The sequence below is a fragment of the Erythrolamprus reginae genome, chromosome 1 (genome assembly GCF_031021105.1).
Source record: "Erythrolamprus reginae isolate rEryReg1 chromosome 1, rEryReg1.hap1, whole genome shotgun sequence".
NCBI classification, from domain to species: domain Eukaryota; kingdom Metazoa; phylum Chordata; class Lepidosauria; order Squamata; family Dipsadidae; genus Erythrolamprus; species Erythrolamprus reginae.
The window spans coordinates 50,229,307-50,253,424 of record NC_091950.1 but is presented as its reverse complement, the minus strand read 5'-3'; the positions used below and the strand labels follow the sequence as shown (position 1 = coordinate 50,253,424).

General features: G+C 42.2%; 1 protein-coding gene and 1 long non-coding RNA gene across 2 annotated transcripts in view; both read left to right on the top strand.

Annotated features, from left to right (window-relative positions):
• LOC139167582 (uncharacterized) overlaps nucleotides 1-24,118 on the top strand; it is a 156,280-nt gene that overhangs the window by 121,059 nt on the left and 11,103 nt on the right. The window contains exons 3-4 of the long non-coding RNA XR_011559158.1: nucleotides 16,463-16,542; nucleotides 21,080-21,275. This is a non-coding gene — a long non-coding RNA (uncharacterized lncRNA). The remainder of the gene's footprint in view (nucleotides 1-16,462; nucleotides 16,543-21,079; nucleotides 21,276-24,118) is intronic.
• Nucleotides 7,371-9,803, top strand: DIO3 (iodothyronine deiodinase 3). Its single transcript, XM_070752184.1, has one exon. It carries the CDS (start codon nucleotides 8,142-8,144, stop codon nucleotides 8,997-8,999), a length of 858 nt encoding a protein of 285 aa, XP_070608285.1. The 5' UTR covers nucleotides 7,371-8,141; the 3' UTR covers nucleotides 9,000-9,803.

Below are 24,118 nucleotides of genomic sequence, written 5' to 3'. Positions count from 1 at the left end.
AAAATTACTTGATAGTACATGATTAATCAATCACTGGCACAAGATGTAGCTGGCCGGACAAAAAAGTATCTTCTAAAACTGTTCCCCCACCCCTACCACCCAAGAATTGGGAAAAACATGCAATCATATTTTCATTAACCTCTAACTGAAATGTAACTTCTTGTTCAATAGCAAATGTAAGCAACCACATCATTATGGCCTCTGGTCTATAGGTTTCACAGACTCGCAAACGAATTCATGGTACAAAAAAGTTAGAATTCTGTTCTAACCTGGTGGTGGAGGAGGAGGAGGAATTGTATTTTGGAGAGTTCTTCATCTGCAGTACAAGGAAGACAATCCTAAAATCAATGACAACAGGTTTTCAGAGTTTAACCAGAACATTTTTTAAAGAAAAAAACTTGTGACCTTCCAAAATGGCACTTTTTATTGATTCTAGGTAAAATGGCTAACAGCCAGGAATAACAGAAAATTAAATCTAATCATAATGGGAGGGTCAGGGCTTCCCAAGTAACATAACATAGAGCCTCGGTGGCACAGTGGTTAAACTGCAGTACTGCAAGATGCTTCTGCTGATCACCAGCTGCCAGCAGTTTGGCAGATCAAATCTCAGTAGACTCAAGGTTGACTCAGATTTCCATCCTTCCAAGGCTGGTAAAATGAGGAGCCAGATTGTTGGGGGCAATATACTTACACTCTGTAAATCACTTAGAGAGGGCTGTAAAGCCCTGGGAATAGGTATACAAATCTAAATGCTATGGCTATATTGCTATTGTTATAACTGTATCGGCAGTTCTCTCCAGTCTAACTGGGGAGAACAGGGAGGGGATGAGAATCTGGAAAAATTATGTGATTAGAAGTTTGAAATGGAAGAATGCCAATGTACTTGCTTTGAATGTTCAAAATAGGCAGGATTACTAAACAGGCAAAGATCTAGATTGTGAGCATTTCTCAGGGGGCTGCTCCCTTTGTATGAGTTTTAATTGACCCTACGAAGAGGGACCATCATCTCTACCTCTCAAAAGTATTCTTTTTCTTTTATTGCAATGTTATGTTCCAGCAAGGATTACTAATTTATTCTCCGTGGAGCAGTATAGGGCTCTTTGAGTGCTATGTAACATTATCAGTGTGTGAGAGGCTATACATTATATACATTTTAAACAGGCTTTTACTTCAGATTTGGTTGGTTTTATAAGTGCCAAGAGTAAAAACAGATGTTATGCTATTCAATGTTTGGATATCAAACCCTATCCCAATATAACGTATATGTCCCTCAAGGCATGTGGATAATCCAGTAGGTTTAGGGATGGATGGAGAGGCCAGAAAATTGCTTGGCTTCAGGGTTTTCATGCCATTTTTCCTAAACGCTTGACATTAAATATGAATCAAATCTAGACGTCAAAAATCTAGCCAAGTTTAGGATTCAACTTTGCACAAAAACCCCAGTCAAGGTTGATCTAAAATATCAGTAACTCTTAGAGCAAGTTTATTTAGGAGTATTTCCACTAAAATCCAAAAAGCAAGTTAAGCATGCATAAATAACTGCCTAAGCAATTGAGGCTCAATCCCTTTTGATCCATATGCTTGGTAAGAGCAGTAACTGAAATTTCTTCCAAGGTTAAAATTCTGTTATGGGCACGTTCCATTTCACATTGCTCAATTCAACGTGAAATTACAAAATATAGCACAACCACTTGTTGTTAAGGAATTAAGATCAGGTGGCAAGGTCGCAACCACAAATACATTACAGTACATGTTCTATGCTCTTTCCAGTCTATACTTCTTGAATAAGAAACGTGGATGTATGAATGGTTTTAAGGATAGAAACATCAAATTTGTGTGTGATTTGTATTTGTATTTATTAGATTTGTATGCCGACCCTCTCTGAAGACTCGGGGCGGCATACAATAAAATAAAAAAGACAATGTGAACAAATCTAATATTAAAAATAATCTAAAAAATCCCAATTTAAAGAACCAATCATACATACAAGCATACCATGTATAAATTCTTTAAGCTTAAGGGGAAGGGGAAATTTCAATTCCCCCATGCCTGATGACAGAGGTGGGTTTTAAGGAGCTTGCGAAAGGCAAGGAGGGTGGGGGCAACTCTGATATCTGGGGGGAGCTGGTTCCAGAGGGTCAGGCTCTTCTCCTGGGTCCCGCCAAATGACATTGTTTAGTCGACGGGACCCGGAGAAGGCCAACTCTGTGGGACCAGTCGCTAGGATTCGTGCGGCAGAAGGCAGTCCCGGAGATATTCTGGTCCGATGCCATGAAGGGCTTTATAGGTCATAACCAACACTTTGAATTGTGACCGTAAATTGATCGGCAACCAATGCAGACTGCAAAGTGTTGGTGTAACATGGGCATACCTTGGGAAGCCCATGATTGCTCTCGCAGCTGCATTCGGTACGATCTGAAGTGATTGCAGGATCCTAGCACTAAAGAGACCCAATGCATATTCCAGGGAGGCAAACCCTAATTACTCTTGCTCATACTTGGTATTTCAGATTAAACACCATAAAGTTACAAAGGTAAGAGAGTTATGAAAGAGAAAAACAATCAAAGTTCAAAAACAATACCAACAACCAAGGGAGAAACTATTGAACATCAAAGAACATTAAATTCATTTACGATGAAAAGTTGTAAAGTCGAGGGTGCCTTAGATCTTTTTTGAAAACTGAAGGACATAAATAGAGATGCATAAAGTATAGTAAGTTGTGGGGAAAGATAACAAAGAAAAGCTCCTTTTCTTCACAAAGTGCATAGTAAAGTATCGGATTTTTCCATAGGTGATCCGGGCCAGCTTTATTTGTCTAAAGTGGCCAATAAAATGTTTCTGGAAAGTCCACAAGCAGGTTAGGAGTGCAATCTCCTGGCATTCTCTTCTGATTTGTATAAAGTGGGATCTTCTCACAATATTAAAGATAATGTACTGACGCACAACAATGAGCCATTCCAGGAGCAATTGTCATGAACATGTTTAACACACACATACACAAACTTTGAAATGTTCCTGCTATCATCTCTTGAAATGGTAAATTCCATGGTTGAAATATGTGCTGTATGAAGCAACATTTCCTTGTCTATCCTGAATTTTCCACCATTGTGTTTCCTTGGTGGTTTAGGGTCCTATTATGGAAAGTGAAATGCAAAACATCTCCTGACCTAATATCTTTCTTGACATTAATACCATACTGTAATTCAGAGGTCTTCAAACTTGGCAACTTTAAGATTTGTGGAGTTCAACTCCAGCATAGCTGGCTGGAGAACTCTGGGAGTTGAAGTCCACAAGTCTTAAAGTTGCCAAGTTTGAAGACCTCTGGTGTAATTGCTTGTAGCTATTTCATAATTTCTTGCTCAACTTTCCTACTCCCCCTAAACTACAAAATCTTAAAAGTTGTAGATATACTATATTGCTCTTTTCCCGGGTTTCTCAACCTTGGCCACTTTAAGATGGGTGAACTCTTAACTCCCAGAATGTCCACCCACAATTTCTCTACCTGCCCAGGTGCAGCAGAATTGAGCTGGACTCTGCTAGCACTGAGCCACAGGGGCGAGCACATGTCACCGTTCCACCTTAGCAGCCCACCTCTGTTCTAGTCCCACTTTAGTCATGAGAGCCAGCTGGTGACCTTGGGCCAGTCATTCTCTCTCAGCCGAAGTCATTTCACAGGGTCCTTGCTGTGGGGGAAATAGGAGAAGGAAGATGTGCTGGATATGCTTGCTGCCTTGAGCCTCAGTGGTGCAGCGCTTAGAGTGCAGTACTGCAAGCTACTTCTGCTGATCACCAGTTGCCAGCAGTTTGGCAGATCCAATCTCACCAGGCTCAAGGTTGACTCAGCCTTCCGTCCTTCCAAGGTCGGTAAAGAGGGCCCAGATTGCTGGGGGCAATAGGCTGACTCTCTGTAAACCACTTAGAGAGGGCTGTAAAGCACTGTGAAGCGGTATAGAAGTCTAAATGCTAATGCTATTGAGTTATTTGTAAAAATAATAAAGATGGGATGTAAATAAGTATATAAAATAAACAATAATAAAAATTCTAGTCTGATGGAGCCCTAAAAGTGAATTCTGGGAGTTGAAGGCCACCTATCTTAAAGTGCCAAGGTTGAGAAATGCTGCTTTATTTCCTTGAACATATTCACTCTCTTGTATTTAATGGTCCTCTTGTCATCAATAGTCTCCAAAGCCAAGTGCTCAGTAATGTACGAACATTCACTGATCTCCAGGGTCTCCAGAAAACTGATTGGGTGATTGAAAGTAAATTAAAATCTCCAGCTTTGGAGCAGTGGTGAAATCCATTTTTTTTTTACTACAGTGGGTGTGGCCTGGCTTGGTGGGCGTGGTGTTATGGGCACGGCAGGGCAATTTACTGCAAAATCTCCATTCCCTCCCCATTCTCAGGCCAGCCAGAGATGGCATTTGCCAGTTCTTTGAAGCTACTAAAATTTCCACTACCAGATTTCCAGAAACTGCTGGATTTGCCCACTTTCGGGGTTTTAATTTACTTTGTAACTGTAGGGGGCGTTTTTGGCTTTTGTTTTTGGGATCCTCAGATCAGGGATAGGCAATCTAGGGCCTTTCAGATATTCTGGACTTCAATTCTCAGGCTTCCCAGCACAGCTAACCACTAGAGATTAAGAGAGATGTAGCCAAGCTACTTAAATCTACTTTATTCCCTATTTTGAAATATGGAACTGTCTCATTTCTAGGGTTACTGGAAAAATTCTCAAATTAAAACTGAAATTAAAAACCCACACCACCTCTTAATAGGAGCAAAGGGTTCGTTTTATGAGTATACTGATGTTTATAGAAACATAGAAGACTGACGGCAGAAAAAAGACCTCATGGTCCATCTAGTCTGCCCTTATACTATGGATATATGTTTATCCCAGGCGTTTAAATTCAGTTACTGTGGATTTACCAACCACGTCTGCTGGAAGTTTGTTCCAAGGATCTACTGTTCTTTCAGTGAAATAATATTTTCTCACGTTGCTTTTGATCTTTCCCCCAACTAACTTCAGATTGTGTCCCCTTGTTCTTATGCTTTTATCATGCTTTTATTTTTCTTCATAAAATTATGCTCAAGATTATGCTAAATAAGATGGGAAGCTATATGTTTTAAATACATTTTTGTATTGCTTTGCTGCCATCCACTGGCTATCCATATTCTTACAATCCCAATCTGGTAGTTGAACCCAGAAATGCAGTTTAGGGCTACATATTCAAATTGTGTGGCTTTTGGTCATTTAACCCAGTTTGATCAGGGTCACTCACACCCTGGACACTTCCCATTTGGACTACAGCAATGCACTCTACAAGGGGCTATCCTTGATAACTACCCAAGAACTACAATTCTCCCTCAACATTTTACAACCACTAAGTTATTAGAAAAATGTGAAGCTCCTCCATTCAGGTTTGGTTCTTTTTCGGTTGGTGTATTTTATTATACAACAGATGGATGTTAAATCCAATATGCAGTATAACACTATCCAAAATTTATCTTACATAACAGAACCAACACCATTCAAAAGATATTTTAGTATTATTATTATTATTATTATTATTATTATTATTATTATTATTATTATTGTTATTATTAATTTATTAGATTTGTATGCCGCCCCTCTCCAAAGCCATGATTCAAACATACCCAAACACAAGACCTCTCATATACTATCAAAGCTGCCTTATATTTTAAACCAGGGACGTCCAACTTTGGCAACTGGGGGAAGGCAAAAATACCTTGATTTTTGTGGAAAAAAATGGGTGAAAAACAGCCCATTTTTCACAAAAAAAGGGGCATTTTTGCCATCCTGCAGCTCCACACACCCTTTGCCCACCCAATTTTTGTGGGGAGGGGATTGGGCAAAAAGCCTTCTGAAGGAGGAATTGAAGGAGGAATTATGACTGAAGGAGGAATCATGACTGAAGGAGGAATTATCGGAGTTGAAGTCCACTAGTCTTAAAGCTGTCAAGTTTGAAGACCCCTGGGTTAAGGATTAGGAGTGCAAGGGTCTTCAAACTTGGCAAGTTTAAGACTTGTGGACTTCAACTCCCAGAATTCCTTAGCCAGCCATGCTTTAACTTTAATCCCACAAGTCTTATAATAATTTTAATAATAATTTATTAGATTTGTATGCCTCCCCTCTCCGAAGACTCGGCACGAGTTACCAAAGTTTGATATCCGTTTTAAAGGTTTCTATTGGAGCCTTTAAAAGTTGCGGCTACTTTAGGGCTGGGTTCATGAAGGCAAGCTTTAAAGCGCCAGGTCTATTTTTTCAGGCTTCGCACAGAAGCTTGAAAAAGAACGGGCTCCTTTAATAAAGAGCAGGGAGGTGCTTGCGCACGGTTCAAAACATGCTTCTAAATCATTTTCAAAGCATTGTACCGAGCAAAACCACAGTGAAAGTCCTGTTGCGTAACATTAATTTGTTGATGATGGCATGAGAGATCTTAGTTGTGTTAATAGTTTACTGAAGGCATCTCCAGCTATGCTAGCAGGTGAAAGACTTCTGCTTAAGATCCAGCATAAACACGGTCCCCCCCCCCCCTTGGAACAGACTTCTAATGTAAGGCGAAAGTGTGCGATTGTATGCAATGTGCCTGTATTAACAAATGAATCCTAAAGCTGTTTAAGGACTCCTAATTTCAGACGGCGCGGTTCCTTCCATTTTCATATATACCATATTGAACTTTTACGCCCTCGGGGATGGAATTAGTGAACACCTTTGGTTTCTGGCGCTGCTAAATTTCCAAATATTCTCCAATCGGGTTAGAAACGGGAGCGTAGCCGCGCGGAGGGTGGGGGGCGCTTCGATCTACCGACCTGACCCTTCGGCCAACAGCTACCTCTAGCGGCCGCTGCCGGAAGCGAAACTTTAAACTCGCGCGTTTAAAGCCTCGCCGTCGATTCCGGCGCGGTCAACAGGTTTAACCAGCGAGGTAACTCCGAGACGAGGTCACCAACCCATAGCGTTAACTCCTTGGTCCCCGTGATAACGACGGCTAGTTAGCAGCCTTCCAGCCTTCCGCGCCGCGAACCCCAAAGCCGGAAGGGGAAAGACGTCCCGTTTCCCAAGCGGAGAAAAAACGGAGCCAGGTACTTTTGTGGTAGTTTTGTTTTGTTTTTTAAACCGACCAGCCAAACGCTTCTCGCGCTAGGCGGGCGAGCTGAGGCAACCCTCGAGGTTCTTCCGAGACTTAAGACAGAAGTTTGGCGGCGGCGGCGGCGCTCGCTGTGAGAGGTTCACTTTCTGAGGCGTTTGCGCGCACCTGGTTTTGCGGGGGGGGGAGAGGAGAGAGACTCTTCGGAAGGATTTCGCTCCTTTCCATCCCAGTAGGGGGGGAGGGAGTGGAGAGCGCGGGAAAAAGGAGGCAAGAAAAGGGGCGACTAGTCGCCTGAGGGTGTTTGGGGAAAGGGGAGGGGACCCGGTATCGGTCGGCGCGGGAGCCAGTCCTCGTCCCGAGCGTCCCATTGATTACCTCAGCTCGTTCCTCGTGTTTACACCCAAGTGAGCAATGTTGCAGGAGGAGGAGAAGGGCGCCTGTTGCGTCGGTTATTCCCGGCACGCCCGAACTGCCTGAGGAAAGACCCGGACGTGCCCTAAAGCAGTGTTTCCCAACCTTGGCAACTTGAAGCTACTTGGGCTTCAACTCCCAGAATTCCCCAGCCAGCGAATGCTGGCTGGGGAATTCTGGGAGTTGAAGCCCAAGTAGCTTCAAGTTGCCAAGGTTGGGAAATACTGCCCTAAAGCTTGCCTGGCCCGAGCGGGGCCGTTTCCCTGCGCCGTGGCACGTCGTCGTCGTCCCCCGTCTCTTCTGCTCCAAAGCCTCGGTCCGCTTCCCCCCACCCCACCCACCTCCCCTCAGCGCCTCTCCTTCCCCTTCTCTTGGCCAGTATATTTTTAGGTCATTGGAGTGGAGGGGTAGGTAATCCCCGGGCTCAGGTTCCAAAGGAGGCGGGTTCCGGCCGGAGGTGGAGTCACTTTTTTTTTTTCATTTAAATCCCCGACTATAAAATGGGTTTAAGGAGAAGCGGGATCTCATCAGCTGAGGCGCCCAGAGGAGCGGTGGGAGTGAGGGAGGCTCGGGACCACAGCGTGGGCGCCCAGCGGAGCTGCCACCACTCCTGCCGCGGCGATGCTCCACTCCGTGGGCGCCCAAACCTTGCAAGCGCTCAGCCAGGTGGCCGCCGGCGTGCTCCTCCTGCCCCGCTTCCTCGCGACCGCGGTGATGCTCTGGCTGCTGGATTTCCTCTGCATCCGCAAGAAACTCTTGCTGGCGGCGGCATCCGGCGAGGCGCAAGAGTTGGCGGCCGAGGACGGCGAGGCGAGCGACGACGGGACGGCCTGCCCGCCGGACGACCCTCCGCTCTGCGTCTCGGACTCAAACCGCATGTTCACGCTGGAGTCGCTCAAGGCCGTGTGGCACGGGCAGAAGCTGGACTTTTTCAAAGCGGCGCACGTCGGCGCGGCGGCGCCCAACCCGGAGGTCGTGCAGCTGGACGGGCGCACGCGGCTGCGCATCCTGGACTACGCCCGGGGCAAGAGGCCGCTGATCCTCAACTTCGGCAGCTGCACCTGACCGCCCTTCATGGCGCGCCTGCGCGCTTTCGAGCGCCTGGCCACGCGCTTCGTGGACGTCGCCGACTTCTTGCTGGTCTACATCGAGGAGGCGCACCCTTCCGACGGCTGGGTCAGCTCGGACGCCGCCTACGACATCCCCAAGCACCGGTGCTTGCAGGACCGGCTGCGCGCCGCTCAGCTGATGAAGGAAGGCGCGCCGGGCTGCCCGCTGGCCGTGGACACGATGGACAACGCTTCGAGCGCCGCCTACGGGGCCTACTTCGAGCGCATCTACATCATCCAGGAGCGGAAGGTGATATATCAGGGCGGCCGGGGCCCCGAGGGCTACAAGATCTCCGAACTCAGGCGCTGGCTCGACCAGTACAAGAGCGGCCTCCGGGCCGGGCCCAGCACCGTCGTCGTCCAGGTGTAAGGAAGGAAGGAAGACTCCCTCGGCGGAGGGAAGGGGAAAGAGGCAGCGCGGACTGCTCCGGCTTCTCCTTTCCCGCCTCTTTCCGTAACTCCCGAGAGGCTCCGGTGGGAGTTGGTCGTGCGAGACGTTATTATTCAAATCATGTTGATTTGCCCAGCATTTGTTATTGACATCCGTTTCCACGTGCAGTTTCCTGATCGCGTGCGTGAAACCCGGGAACAGATCTCTCTCCCTCTCTCTCTCTTGCGTGGGGGGGGGGGGAGTGGACGCGCTTCCTGGGTTGGTTTTTTTTTGTTTTTTTGGAGGGCCTGTTGCTGAGCGTGTGCGTGCACGTGCGGGCTTCGGGTGTACGTGTGCGCGGGTGTTTCCGATGGGAACGGTCTTCCGCCGTGCACGTGGATCTGTCGGAGAGAAAGTTTCGCGTGCCCAAAGCGGTGTGTGTTTTCTCTCTTTATTTTTCTCCTCCTCTCCGCTCTCCTAGCAAAAAAAAAAAAAACCAAAACCCTTGGCTGGGAGTTCTAGCGTTTCTTTATGATGACCGGTTTCGAAATGGTTTTGGAACGCCAGGAAACCGAGTCTGAAATTGGGAGATGCTTAGAATTGCCGGGTTTGGGTTTTTGGTTTTTTATTTTTTGAGGAAAGCACAAAAACAAAACAAAAAAAGAAAAGAAACACCCCACAAGTCTATTTATGTGATTTCTGAGCTGGTGATATATTGAGCTTCTTTTCTCTCTTTTTTTTTTGTAAAATACCTGTTTTTTATGAGCTTTTTATAACATTATTAATAAAGATGATTGAATAAAAGTATGCCTCATTTGGATCTTTCTAACTGAAAAGGGAAGGAGATTAAGGCTCCAGAGGTGAGCAACTTTCTGAGCTTGGATTAGAATAGAATAGATGTGATTGGACATATAATATCTCGGTGCACAGTGTACGAAAACCTGTGGGGGAGAAATAGCACGGAAGGGACCCACCCACCTTGAGAAAACACTACTGTACCTATATTTCTTGTGGACTAGCGGCCACTTATAAAAGCTTTGAGGAACATTTCCAGGGAAGCTCAGACCTTTGATTTGAGGAAATTGCTCCCAAACTGGTGTGATCAGAAGGCACTTGTAAGCGGAGGAGATGCCTTGATGGATGTATAGATGTGAAGGAGTTCTGCCACTGCCTTTTGGGGGGGGGGGCACAACCAGGTGATCTGGCATGAACAGCCTGCCCCAGTTTGCCTTCTGATAAGATGGAGGGTTTTGATTCATCTGCCAGCCCCCAATTAGGAAATATGCAGGTTTATCCACCTCGGAAGACAGGATACGTGACATCACCTCTGGATATGGTGGGGGAGACATTTTTTGGAATTTTGTGACATGAGCTTTTAAAGGTTTGTCCCATTGCGCTAAGCCATTGTTTGTTTTAACCATAGTTTCTTAATTCAAGTAGAACTTTACACAGCACCCTGAGTCATATAAACAATGGGTCACAAATCACAGTCAGTTTACACTTAAACCAAATATTGATTTTATTTTGTGAGAGTTTAACCACTGTTTTTTGAACTCTGCGGAGGCTTAAAAATGAAATAGAGTCCCCAAAACTTTCTCCCTTCCCATTCAAGGAAAGTTTATGCAACTAAGAATTCTGGAATCACTACGTCTTTGAAACCCACTTATCATGCAACATAGAAGTTGGAATTGTAAAAGTGGAGAGGTACTTAATTTCTAAACTTGCAATTCCAACTTCTATGTTGCACTATAAGTGATTTTCAAAGACACAGTGATTTGGGGGGGGGGGGATAAGACTTCTAGGGTTTGATACTATTATCCTAGACTGACTATGTAGACGTGTAAAGAAAGAGCCAAAGATATCCTCATGCACAGCAGTGTTGGGTAGATTTGTTAAGGGGAAAGGATTGTGATTTGTAAATCATTTGGACTTGGTGGGTGGGCTGAGCAAGAGGAATAATAGTGGGATTCCCAGACAATGCTTCTAAATATCTGTGGGCTATTTTCATCCCCCCTCCTCTTCAAGAAAAGAACTACACACATCCAGTAATCCCTGAGGCTTTGGTTACATCACATTTTATCAGTGTATTGTCCTTTGTGGTTACTGATGAAGTTACCTGCTCCACAGATTTCTGGTACTAACATGAGTAATCCTTGGTGGGGGGGGGGAGGAATGAGTAAAAGTGTTGCTTAGCTTAACTGTTTTATGGAAAAGAACTGATGCTGAGAGATAGGAAAGGATATTTCCAATCTCATTTAGGGGCAGTTGCACTGCTTGTAAGATTTCTCTGTTAACAACCCTTGGCCTGCACAGCTGTGGTTTGGATAGGTCGCTTAATCTTATTCCCCACAACTTCAAATGTAGGCATGCAGTTTCAAGTAACAATATGTTGCGCTGCAGCAGGGAATTGTTTCTTAGTTTAAATTGCACATACAGGGATGGTCAGCAGATACTAAAGTGTTTTAGAAAGAGGGAAAGAATAAAAAATTCTGATATTCTTACCTGTTATCCCCACAAAGGATTGCCTGCTGTGATATACACAAAACCTTTAAAAATGCCTAGCAGTTTTCCATTTTTTAAAGTTTTTTTATGTCGATTCTGATCATTATTAGTTTTCTTAATGTGGGAAATATGCTTGTACCATATTTTTCCATATCCCGTGTTGTTGTTTTTTTAAAAAAACCCTGCTTTACTCCAAGCAACGTGACCTTAATAAATCTGGGCAGCCAACTGTTTACAGCTGGGCTAAGGGCTATTATCAGTACTTGTTTCACTATTATCTTCAGAGCACTTTGTTTACTTGAATTGAGCAAAGAGGTATTACTCAAACCCAAGTGCTAATTTATGTATTATTTGTAATTATTGTATAGTTAGACTTTATATAATAAAGAATACCAGTCAAATACAGTCAGACCACCAACAGAACGGCAATGTTTGAACATGTAAGCTATAATCCAAAAACTCACATTTCTAAACACACTGGTAGGCTATGTGGCTTTTGAGTCACCCTGGATTCTCATACGGCTGCTGGCTAACCATTTCAGAATTTGGGTTGTAGGCTGAAAAGATTGAGGTAGGATCTTCCTGGAATCAAGCTCAGCTCCTGGGAATTACACGAGCATTTCCCTTTCGTTTTCTTGGCAACAATACAGAAGTGGCTTAGTCAGCAGTGTCCATGGGAGCCAGGGATCAAAAAGGGACAAATGTAGCATTGCACGGACAAAAGGTTTGTGGCTGGGACTGTGATGCCACTTTCAACATTTTGCCTCTTTTAACATGCTGGTCACCTGTAGAAACTGCTTTCTTCATTTAGTGTAGCTCACTCTTTGAGTAAATTACTCAAAATTAGAAAAGATGGGGCTTTCTTGGGAATAACAAGACATGAACAGTGCAGTCAGGCGGTAGGGAAAGCAAGTAGGATGCTTGGCTGCATATCTAGAGGTATAACAAGCAGAAAGAGGGAGATTATGATCCCGCTATATAGAATGCTGGTGAGACCACATTTGGAATACTGTGTTCAGTTCTGGAGACCTCACCTACAAAAAGATATTGACAAAATTGAATGGGTCCAAAGACGGGCTACAAGAATGGTGGAAGGTCTTAAGCATAAAACGTATCAGGAAAGACTTAATGAACTCAATCTGTATAGTCTGGAGGACAGAAGGAAAAGGGGGGACATGATCAAAACATTTAAATATATTAAAGGGTTAAATAAGGTCCAGGAGGGAAGTGTTTTTAATAGAAAAGTGAACACAAGAACAAGGGGACACAATCTGAAGTTAGTTGGGGGAAAGATCAAAAGCAACATGAGAAAATATTATTTTACTGAAAGAGTAGTAGATCCTTGGAACAAACTTCCAGCAGACGTGGTTGGTAAATCCACAGTAACTGAATTTAAACATGCCTGGGATAAACATATATCCATTGTAAGATAAAATACAGAAAATAGTATAAGGGCAGGCTAGATGGACCAGGAGGTCTTTTTCTGCCGTCAGACATCTATGTTTCTATGAATTCATTATCCAATCATAACAGCAAAATTTAAATAAAAAAGAGGCTTTGGGTTAATAAAGAAGAAAAGAAGCATTGGACTAGCCTTAGACTTTATATAGGTAGTTTTCAACTTATAGCCTGCCCATCATCTTTATAGTTGTGATGGTCATAAAACAAGTCACCCACACGATCCGCCCACTTTTCCAACCCCTTATTGCAGCAGTCATTGAGAAAATCAATGGGGCTGGTTTTGCCAAAAAACGGAAGTAAATGTCAGTTTTTAGCAAAAGCATTGTAAGATTGGTTTCTTAAATTGGGGTTTTTTAAATTAACTTAAATATTAGATTTGTTTACATTGTATTATTATTGTTGTTAGCCGCCCCGAGTCTATGGAGAGGGGCGGCATACAAATCTGATTAATAAAATAAATAATAAATAATAAATAAATAAATAAAGATGTTACATGACTGTAGGACACCGCAAATAGTTTTAAAATGCCAAACACCTGGTCATGTGGACTGTGGGTGGAGGCCTGGCCTTCAGAACTGGGTCAATAAATACCTCCAGAGAGGTCTATTATATCTTTGGACAGTTGCTAAGCCACCAGTCATAAGTCAAGGACTACCTGTGCTCATTTCTGTTGGTCTCCCATGCAGGTAGAAACCAGATCTGACGCTGCTTGGTGTTTTAAAGATTAAGTAAAATTGGTGAGGTAATGCCACATGATGTCAGGCTCGTGTACCAGGATTTGGCAGTGAATCCCAGATCTCGTGACTTCATAGGGCTTCACATGACTCCTAGGTAAATGAGGACTTGGCAGAAATCTCATAAGCATGGCTCAGTTACAAAAGACTGTTTACTGCAGTTGTGAATGAAGCCAAAATGAAGCCATTGATTGTGATTTCCTGGAATGGCAATGGGTAGTCTTCTTGCACTTTACAGTGCCTTAAGCCCTATGTCCTTTCCATAGATTAATAGATTTGTTTGCCTCTTTGAATATCCGCACAGTATTTGGCCTGAGAAATGCTAACTTGCCTAACTCACATACAGTAACTACATGGACACATCCATCTTGTTTACTTTGCAACTGTTTGGAGGTAGTTATCCATTACCTTCTTCTAAATACACTTTAAAAAAAAACCTTTCCAGTTCAACTGAAAAAAGTTTAGTGCCACTTTAAAATACCACTCCTGTATATCCCATAGCTATGCTTCTTCTGCCCCTTTCCACGCCATCAGAAAACAGCACAGACTGGTTTGTGTTCTTCCAACCTCACGTTCTGGTTCGTAAACCTTACTTGGTGTCCACCAAGTGTGACAACCCAATGCAATCTTTCTTAACCATTGTATAGTTTATTAAGAAGCACAACTTTTATATAAAAAAACCCCCACATTTAAAAAGTAACCGAAGGCAATTTCCCCATAAAATTAAAACAGGAATATATAGGTAGAAGGTTTCATTTCTTGTTTAGAATTTAATCAGAAAGTCAGTGGGAGTTAGAAAATTACTTACTTATTAAATATACTGCTCAAAAAAATAAACGGAACATTCAAATAACACATCTTGGATCTGAGTGAATGAAATATTCTCTGAATACTTTGTTCTGTACAAAGTTAAATGTGCACAACATGTGAAATTGATTGTCAATCAGTGTTGCTTCCTAAGTAGAAAGTTAGATTTCACAGAAGTTTGATTTACTTGGAATTATACTGTGTTGTTTAAGTGTTCCCTTTATTTTTTTGAGCAGTGTATATGCATCATTCTAACCTCAGTCTTTGAAGCACAATAGGCCAAAAATCATGATTTTGTCTTTCCCTTGATGTATTCAGGGATCCTTATATGGTCCACAGATTGTGTCTTTGGCTCTAAACCCAACTAAGGTAGACATTTTGGATTCTAGCCTTATTCCAGCCTACAAAATTTGGATCCAGGACAGAGGTAGGTTCCTGCCAGTTTGGACTGGTTCTATAGAACCGGTAGCAGGAATTTCCTCCCACACTCACCAAACCGGCAGTGACGGCTGGCTGGACATGCCCCCAAACTGGCAGCGTAGGCGGCACCATCTTGTTTTTCACTTCTGCGCACACACAGAAGCTGATTTCTGCTTGTGCGCATGCGCAGAAGCTTGATTTTAAGCATTAGGCATAGCATGTAAGGAAGTGAACCGGCAGCGAGGTAAGCCAGAACCCACCCCAATCCAGGATCTTTGTTCATTAATTTGTTATAACTACTCAACTGCTACCATGCCCACCATTCCTTCTGATGCATTTACTCTTAAGCAGAGGAAGCAGCGGGCGAGAGGGGATTTTAGCAGCAAGGAAACATTTCATCCCTGGCCTTGGATGGGGCTTGTTAATCACTTGGAGTGGCAACCATCCCAGGAAATCCTGGATCATTTGGCATTGCAGACTCCAAAGGGTTTTTTTTTCCCCCCACCCAGCCTCCCTTCCCCTTTGATAGGGGACTTTATCTCGAAGCCCGGAAGGCGAGGACTTTTTAGTCTCCTGAAAGAAACACCTGGGATCTTCCGCACAGAAGAATTGAAATAAAGCTGCCAGGCATTCCGTCAAGTCTCCCCTTGCCTCCTTTGAAGGAAGGTGGGGGCAGGGGTGGATGGGAGGGAAGCAGAGAGAGCCCGGCAGAGAGGAGGTGGCGGGGGGGCATCATCTCCGCGCCCAGGAAAGAAGGCAGTGGGACACTCTCAGAAGAAACGGCCGAGATGAAGTTCTCGGGCCGTGCGGGGGAGGTGGCTAGAGGCCGGGAGCGGACCAGGGAGACTAGAGACTGGGTGGCGCGCGTTGCCACCATCTTTACCAGCATCTATTCCATGACCGCCATCGCCCCCAACAGGTGAGCCCCCTACGTGCCAATCCGTCCTGGCAGCGGCGGCTCCTGGGCGGCATTGGCACAGCTCTTAGAGCGGGCGGGACGGGTGCTGTTGGCCAAGGGGGGGGAGAGACAGGCAAGGCAGCCGGGCAGGAAGGCGACAGCTCCGGGCTCTTCTGCCCGTCCAGGAGCCAAAAGTTCTACCCTTCCACATACCCAGCTTTGCCCCCCCCATGGGTTTCTGGCAGGAGGAGGCAGTGAGCGATAGATGGCCATAGCTCCCACAGACACATTTTGGCAGTGAAATGGGGAAAATCCCTTCTCGCCCGCCGCTTCCTTCGCTCGCTGCTTTTTTTTTTTTAAGCCTTAAAGTTTTGGATTTTCCTAATAGGTTTGCACGCATTATTCACTTTTACATTGATTCCTACAGGAAAAATTGCTTCTACTTATGAACTTTTCTACTTAAGAACCTGGTCATGGAACGGATTAAGTTCTTAAGTAGAGGTACCACTGTACCATAATTTTGGGGGGTTGGTTTGGGAGGGGTTGGTTTTTTTTGTTTTTTGACCAAAATAGATGTTGAATTTATTTGGGCATGCTTTCATTTTCTTTATTATAATTGTGTTTCTAAATTTCTTCCATAGGGCCAAAAGCAACACAAGGACTCCTTCCGTATGAAGAATCATCCCAAAGATTTTGTTAGACAAATTAGACTTAAAGTATGGTAAGGAGAAAAAAAACCACATGCCTTGTGTTATTTCCAAATGTTCTATTTCCAGCATGTTTCAGAAAAATTTAAGAAATTTAATATAGTTTTTCTTAATTTATTAAGGAACACACATGATGGACAGTGCTTTAATCACCAGTGATTTTGTTTTTCTTTTATTAAGAATGTGACTAGCCCAGACACATTACCTCCTAAATAAGATCTGAAGGAGGACATGTATTGATTTTGGTATCTTCCAAATATATTGGATCTGTGAGATTCAGCGAGGCTGGTTCTGAGAATTCTGGAGGTGGAAGATCAACAGATCTGGTATATCCAAAGGGCAATAAATCCAAGAAGGCTGCTGTAGCCATAAACCACAACCCACTCAATTGCATTCCTTCTGCTCTTGTGGAGGAGAATTTTTACTTAAAATCAGGTGTGTCCAACCTTTTGGCTTGCCTGGGCTGCACTGAATGCAGAGGAATTGTCTTGAACTGTATATAAAATATATAATATAGTGACTGTGTTATATATAAGTTTATGATCTTGTGGGGCAGCATTATTACCTGCCCAGGGCCACATGCAGACCACAGGTAGGACCCATTTGCTTTAAATCCAGGGAAATCTCTCCTGATTGGTGCACTACCACACCAACCATAATGACTTGATAGGGAATCTGAATGACAAAATTGTGCTGCAAAACCTCAGGAGCTGTCTTGTAAAATAGCTGCTTCCTGCAATTTCTAGCTACATTTCCAATCCTGAACTAGAAGAAAGAACTTTAAGTTTATATATGGATAAGGGGAATGATATACGTTTAAAAGTAGCACCAATGTTGGTATGAAGTTAGCGTTTTGAATTGCTCCTCTGTTAACTATAAATGGATTAGAGGTATTCAGGGAAGGGTAGGGAGGAAGAAGAAGTGGAAAGGAAGGGGAGAGAGGGAGGAGGGAAGTAGGAAATAGGGAGAGAGGGAGAAAGAAGGTAGAGGGAGATAGAGGGAGGGGAGTAGTATGAAATATAGAAGGAAAACAGATGGGAGATACAAGTATAAAAGGTGCAAATTTAGGATATTTGTTAATGACATCTTGGACAGAAATGTGTAATTATGTATGTTTTGATATTATTATTATTATTATTATTATTATTATTATTATTATTATTATTTATTAGATTTGTATGCCGCCCCTGTCTGTAGACTCGGGGCAGCTCACAGCAATAATAAAACAATGTACAACAAATCTAATATTTAAAAGTAATTAAAAACCCCTTGTTTAAAAAACAAGACATACACACAAACATACCATGCATAAACTATATAAGCCTGGGGGAGATGACTCAGTTCCCCCGTGCCTGACGGCAGAAGTGGGTTTTAAGGAGTTTACGAAAGGCAAGGAGGGTGGGGGCAATCCTAATCTCCGGGGGGAGCTGGTTCCAGAGGGTCAGGGCCGCCACAGAGAAGGCTCTTCCCCTGGGTCCCGCCGGACGACATTGTTTAGTCGACGGGACCCGGAGAAGGCCAACTCTGTGGGACCTAACTGGTCGCTATATTATGATATAGGTATGGATATTTATGTAAAGATGGTGAAAAAAAATTTAAAAATCTTTTTAAAAAGAGTCCAGACTTACTATCTTTGCTAGTCTTAAGTGAGTCATAAAGTAAAATGTTCCAATGCCACACAATGGAAGACTGTTGATGTTGCTCATGTAGCCATCATTTTTTTCACTGCCCTGATGGTTCGAATCCTTATCAATAGTAAACCAAACATTTGCAAACACCAGGTTGTAAAATGCTACTTTATTTGGCATTGCTAAAATATACAAATCATTGCAACGAAACATGACTGTGTGGCAAGCCTTTTGGATGAAATGTTTATTCCATCAATCCTTCAACATGATGGAACAGAGCAGCTCTAATAAATCCAAATAAATAATGCTACTTTGAGGGCTAAAACAGATGAAGTATCTTTCATACAATTAATAGTTCATGAATGTTTTAAAACAATAGATGCAGGCTGGATCAGAAACAGGGGTCATAAGACATATTGCATCTGTTTATTTAATATCAAATATTTATGTATTTGCTAAATATATGAGTACAATTGTGTCTATACTGGAAGCAGGTCTATGTCCCAAAGGTGCACTTTTGGGACAACCATGACCTGGATGACTAATCTCATTGATTTCTTTGACTATGTCACAAAGGTGTTGGATGAAGGTGGTGCCGTGGATATTGCCTACCTGGACTTCAGCAAAGCCTTTGATACGGTTCCACATAAAGAGCTGATAGATAAATTAGTGAAGATTGGACTTAATCCCTGGATAGTTCAATGGATTTGCAGCTGGCTGAAGCATAGACACCAGAGGGTTGTTGTGAATGGCGAGTATTCTGAGCAGAGTCAGGTTACAAGCGGTGTGCCACAAGGGTCTGTTCTGGGTCCTATTCTTTTTAATATGTTTGTGAGTGACATAGGGGAAGGTCTGGTAGGGAAGGTTTGCCTATTTGCCGATGACTCTAAAGTGTGCAATAGGGTTGATATTCCTGGAGGCGTCGGCAATATGGTAAATGATTTAGCTTTACTAGATAAATGGTCAAAGCAATGGAAACTGCAGTTTAATGTTTCCAAATGTAAAATAATGCACTTGGGGAAAAGGAATCCTCAATCTGACTATTGTATTGGCAGTTCTGTGTTAGCAAATACTTCAAAAGAAAAGGATTTAGGCGTAGTGATTTCTGACAGTCTCAAAATGGGTGAACAGTGCAGTCAGGCAGTAGGGAAAGCAAGTAGGATGCTTGGCTGCATAGCTAGAGGTATAACAAGCAGGAAGAGGGAGATTATAATCCCGCTATATAAAATGCTGGTGAGACCACATTTGGAATACTGTGTTCAGTTCTGGAGACCTCACCTACAAAAAGATATTGACAAAATTGAACGGGTCCAAAGACGGGCTACAAGAATGGTGGAAGGTCTTAAGTATAAAACGTATCAGGAAAGACTTAATGAACTCAATCTGTATAGTCTGGAGGACAGAAGGAAAAGGGGGGACATGATCGAAACATTTAAATATATTAAAGGGTTAAATAAGGTCCAGGAGGGAAGTGTTTTTAATAGGAAAGTGAACACAAGAACAAGGGGACACAATCTGAGGTTAGTTGGGGGAAAGATCAAAAGCAAAATGAGAAAATATTATTTTACTGAAAGAGTAGTAGATCCTTGAAACAAACTTCCAGCAGACGTGGTAGATAAATCCACAGTAACTGAATTTAAACATGCCTGGGATAAACATATATCCATCCTAAGATAAAATACAGAAAATAGTATAAGGGTAGACTAGATGGACCATGGGGTCTTTTTCTGCCGTCAGACTTCTATGTTTCTATGTTTCTATGACTGAGAATCTCTATAGATAGGTCTATGGTCAAGCATAGGTCTATGCTTTCTCTGAAATTCTTCCTGGAGTTCTGTTCTTTCTTCTAGTTCAGGATTGAAAATGTAACTGGAAATTGCAGGAAGCAGCTACTTTACAAGACAGCTCCTGAGATTCTGCAGCACAATTTTGTTATTCAGATTCCCTTTCAAGTCATTATGGTTGGTGTGGTATTGCACCGATCAGAAGAGAGTTTCCTGGATTTAAAACAAATGGGTCCTACCTGTGGCCTGCACGTGGCCCTGGGCAGCTAATAATGCTGCCCCACAAGATCATAAACTATATATAACACAGTCACTGTATTATATATTTTATATACAGTCCAAGAACCGCCTGCTACCGCACGAATCCCAGCGACCGATAAGGTCCCACAGAGTTGGCCTTCTCTGGGTCCTGTCGACTAAACAATGTTGTTTGGCGGGCCCCAGGGGAAGAACCTTCTTTGTGGTGGCCCCAGCCCTCTGGAACCAACTCCCCCCCGGAGATTAGAACTGCCCCCACCCTCCCTGTCTTTGGTAAACTACTCAAGACTCATTTATACCACCAGTCATGGGGGAGTTGAGATATTCCTTCCCCCTAGGCCATTACAAGTTATGCATGGTATGTTTGTGTGTATGTTTGGTTTTATAATAAGGGTTTTTAGTTGTTTTTATTATTGGATTGTTACATGTTGTTTTTATCATTGTTGTTAGCCGCGCAGAGTCTACGAAGAGGGGCGGCATACAAATCCAATAAATTATTATTATTATTATTATTATTATTATTATTATTATTATTATTATTAATTCCTCTTCATTCAATGCAGCCTAGGCAAGCCAGAAGGTTGGACACACCTGATTTCAAGTGAAATTTTAAATTTCTTCTTTTATCATTAAATCAGCCAGACACTCACTCAGCTTCAGCAATTCTTCACCTCTCTCCAGCCCAGATGCTTATATCTTATCACTCAGGCAATCCACGATTTCTCTATTTCAATCGTTCCAATTGTGACCAGACCAGCTTATGGCAACAGTTTCTTCTTCCCCAGCTGCTGGCCCAGAGGGTGGTGCTGACTCCCTGGGGGGGGGGGTTGCAAGCCCCCCCAAAGCCTCAACTCATGCCTCTCTTCTTCAACCCCCTCCAGGGCATATGTGACGTGGTTGATATCTGGTTCCAGGTCTCCAGCTGGGATTCAGGGTTCCCTGCAGAGCGTGTGAAACACAGACAGTGCTGCAATGTTGGCCACACACCTTATTTTCCTGGACTCTTCATTTTGAGCATAGAATGTATTGTATGTAGAGTATAGTGTTAACTGCGTGTTAACACTTCCAAAGCCACATGTAAGTATCCTATTTTGTTCATACCACATTTTATTTTAGTTTGGAAATATAAATTAAAAGCAAAATAGTGTCAGTTTGTCATCAGTTGTGGTATACTGTGATATCCCTGGCACAGTTGTTGAATCATGATTAATATTAATTCATATGTAGAGTATGGTGCCTGAGCAATAAGCTCTAATGCAGCACTGTGCTGTAACGTATTCTCCATGACACCCAGCCATAATACCATACAGCAGTTGAGAAATTCCAGCACAGCAATCATTCTGATTACTTTTGCAACTTAATATTATACTAGCTAGTTTCGCATATTGCACCAAGTCATTCCTTGCTTAGCATAGCATCTTTGACTGAGTTCATGCTACATACTAAATGAAGAACAGACCATATGACTTACTGTGATTCATGAACCCAGTTACCAGGGATTAACCTTTTTTATTTTAGTACAGCAAGCCTCTGCTAGAAAAAGACATTAGAAGTTATGCATCCTTTACATAAACCTTTCAAAATGCCTTCACTTCATTAGTTAGGATCTGCTAGAGAAGCAAGCATAAGCATAAAGCACCAGCTTAGCACATTCATTCATTCATTCATTCATTCATTCATTCATTCATTTATTTATTTATTTTGTTTATTTATTTATTTATTTATTTTGTTTATTTTTATTTGTCAAGTATGTATTGGTAATATACATAGTTATAACATAGTTTATATACATAAGATAGGTACTGATAAGAGTGAACGTTAGGACAGGGACGGTAGGCATGCTGGTGCGCTTATGCACGCCTCTTACTGACCTCTTAGAAATCCGGTGAGGTTAACAGTGGACAGTCTAAGGGTAAAGTTTTGGGGTTTAGGTGATGAAACCACAGAGTCTTGCTAAAGTAGTATTTGGAGGGGTTCACTTTGAGTTTGTATCTGTTGTGTGCTCATGTATTGTGGTTGATTTCAAGTCATTGACGGGAAGGACATTGTAGCAGATAATTTTATGAGCTATGTTTAGATCCTGCCGAAGGCGACGTAGTTCTAAGCTTTCTAAGCCCAGGATTTCAAGTCTGGTTGCATAAGGTATTCTGTTGCGAGTAGAGGAGTGCAGGGCTCTTCTTGTAAAGTATTTTGGACACTTCCTAATGTATTTATGTCCGATATGCAGCGTGGGTTCCAGACAGATGAGCTGTATTCAAGGATTGGTCTGGCAAATGTTTTGTATGCTCTGGTTAGTAGTGTGATATTTCTGGAAAAGAAGCTACGGAGAGTGGGGGCATACAAATCTAATAAATTAATAATAATAATAATAATAATAATAACAACAACAACAACAACAACAACCCTGAATAGAAACAACTTAAATTAGATTGAGTGACTAGATTTATAAACTGTGCCAAGACAGACCAATTAATACATTATCCCAAAGTAATTCCACTACATGATTTACACAATATTGCAAACCATTATGTTTGGTTTTGATTTTGTCACAGTTTCATGTTACCAGGGCCATTGCGCATATATCTGCAGTATATGGTTGAGCGTGACATGTGAATTTATTTATTTTATTCCTCACATCTGTATAACCAACCAATTGTACTGTAATCAATTCACAGCAAATTAAACCCTGCCTTAAAATGGTGTATAAGTCAGGCTAACATATTGGCTGCCAGATACATGACCTCAATGAATTCCGCAACATTAAAAAAAAATTAGATCAATCTCTTATTGTTGATGCAAATATAATACTAAGAGAAAGATGGATTAACTAAGGCCACACAGTGAGTTAAGTCAGCAGAAAAGAGAAGCAGCAGTTTTATAGCTTACATACTTAAGGTACCTTGAGAGAGAAGATTTGAAGCATATTGTGTTTTATTCGTGTATATAGGCAAAATTGGCATTCGTCGTTTTAGGTCTCAATATCACTTAGTGAATAATATTTAACCAGTTACCTTAAAGAAAAAATTTTCCAGGGAGATTATGTTTAAAAGCATCTTTAAACTGTTTTTTAAAAATTTCAGAGATAATCATAGAAGAAACAAGCAACAAATATATCAAGAGTGTTTGTATAAACCAGGGGTTTCCAAACTAGCTTTGCTGGCTGGGGAATTCTGGGAGTTGAAGTCCACTAGTCTTAAAATGGCAGAGTTTGGTGACTCCTGGTATAAACAAACACTCTTGATTTATTTGTTTCCTTGTCACTTAACAAGTTTTTCTTGTGTGGCCCTCAGGATAAGGAAAACACTCCCAAGGAGGTATATTTGGTCCACATTTCAGTATTTAGGAAAATTATGAAAACTCATATCTTTCATCAAATCAGTGATTTCATTCTTTTTATTATGTTTTATCATTTTTAAAATAAGAAGTCTTTCTTGGACATTGTATAAACAGATACATGGAGTATGAATGTAATAAATAATTTGGCAATTTGAAAACTTAATAATGCATTGCAACTTCATATTTAATGCATTTTTTTACAAGTGGCAATTTATTGAAAAGGAAAGCTCACCGCATACAGTATTTCTAGTATGAGGGGCGGCATACAAATCTAATAAATAATAATAATCTAGTCCTCAATGTGCGATCAAAATTGAACTCAATATTTCTGTTGCTATGAGAATTGTTAAGTTATGCCCCATTTTATCTGCCAACTTTAACTTTCTCATAGCAAAGAGTTAAAATAACAATAAAAGTAACAATCAGACTGAATTACATGTATTTTCTAGGACCAAAATTACTTGTCCCAGTCTCTGAACATGTGATAAGCTTACTAGCCTATCTTCGGACCAGAGACCTAGTTTGTCCTTTATTGGCTGATGTACTTCAAAGTTTCCCAAGTTTGGTAATTTAAAGGGCCAAAT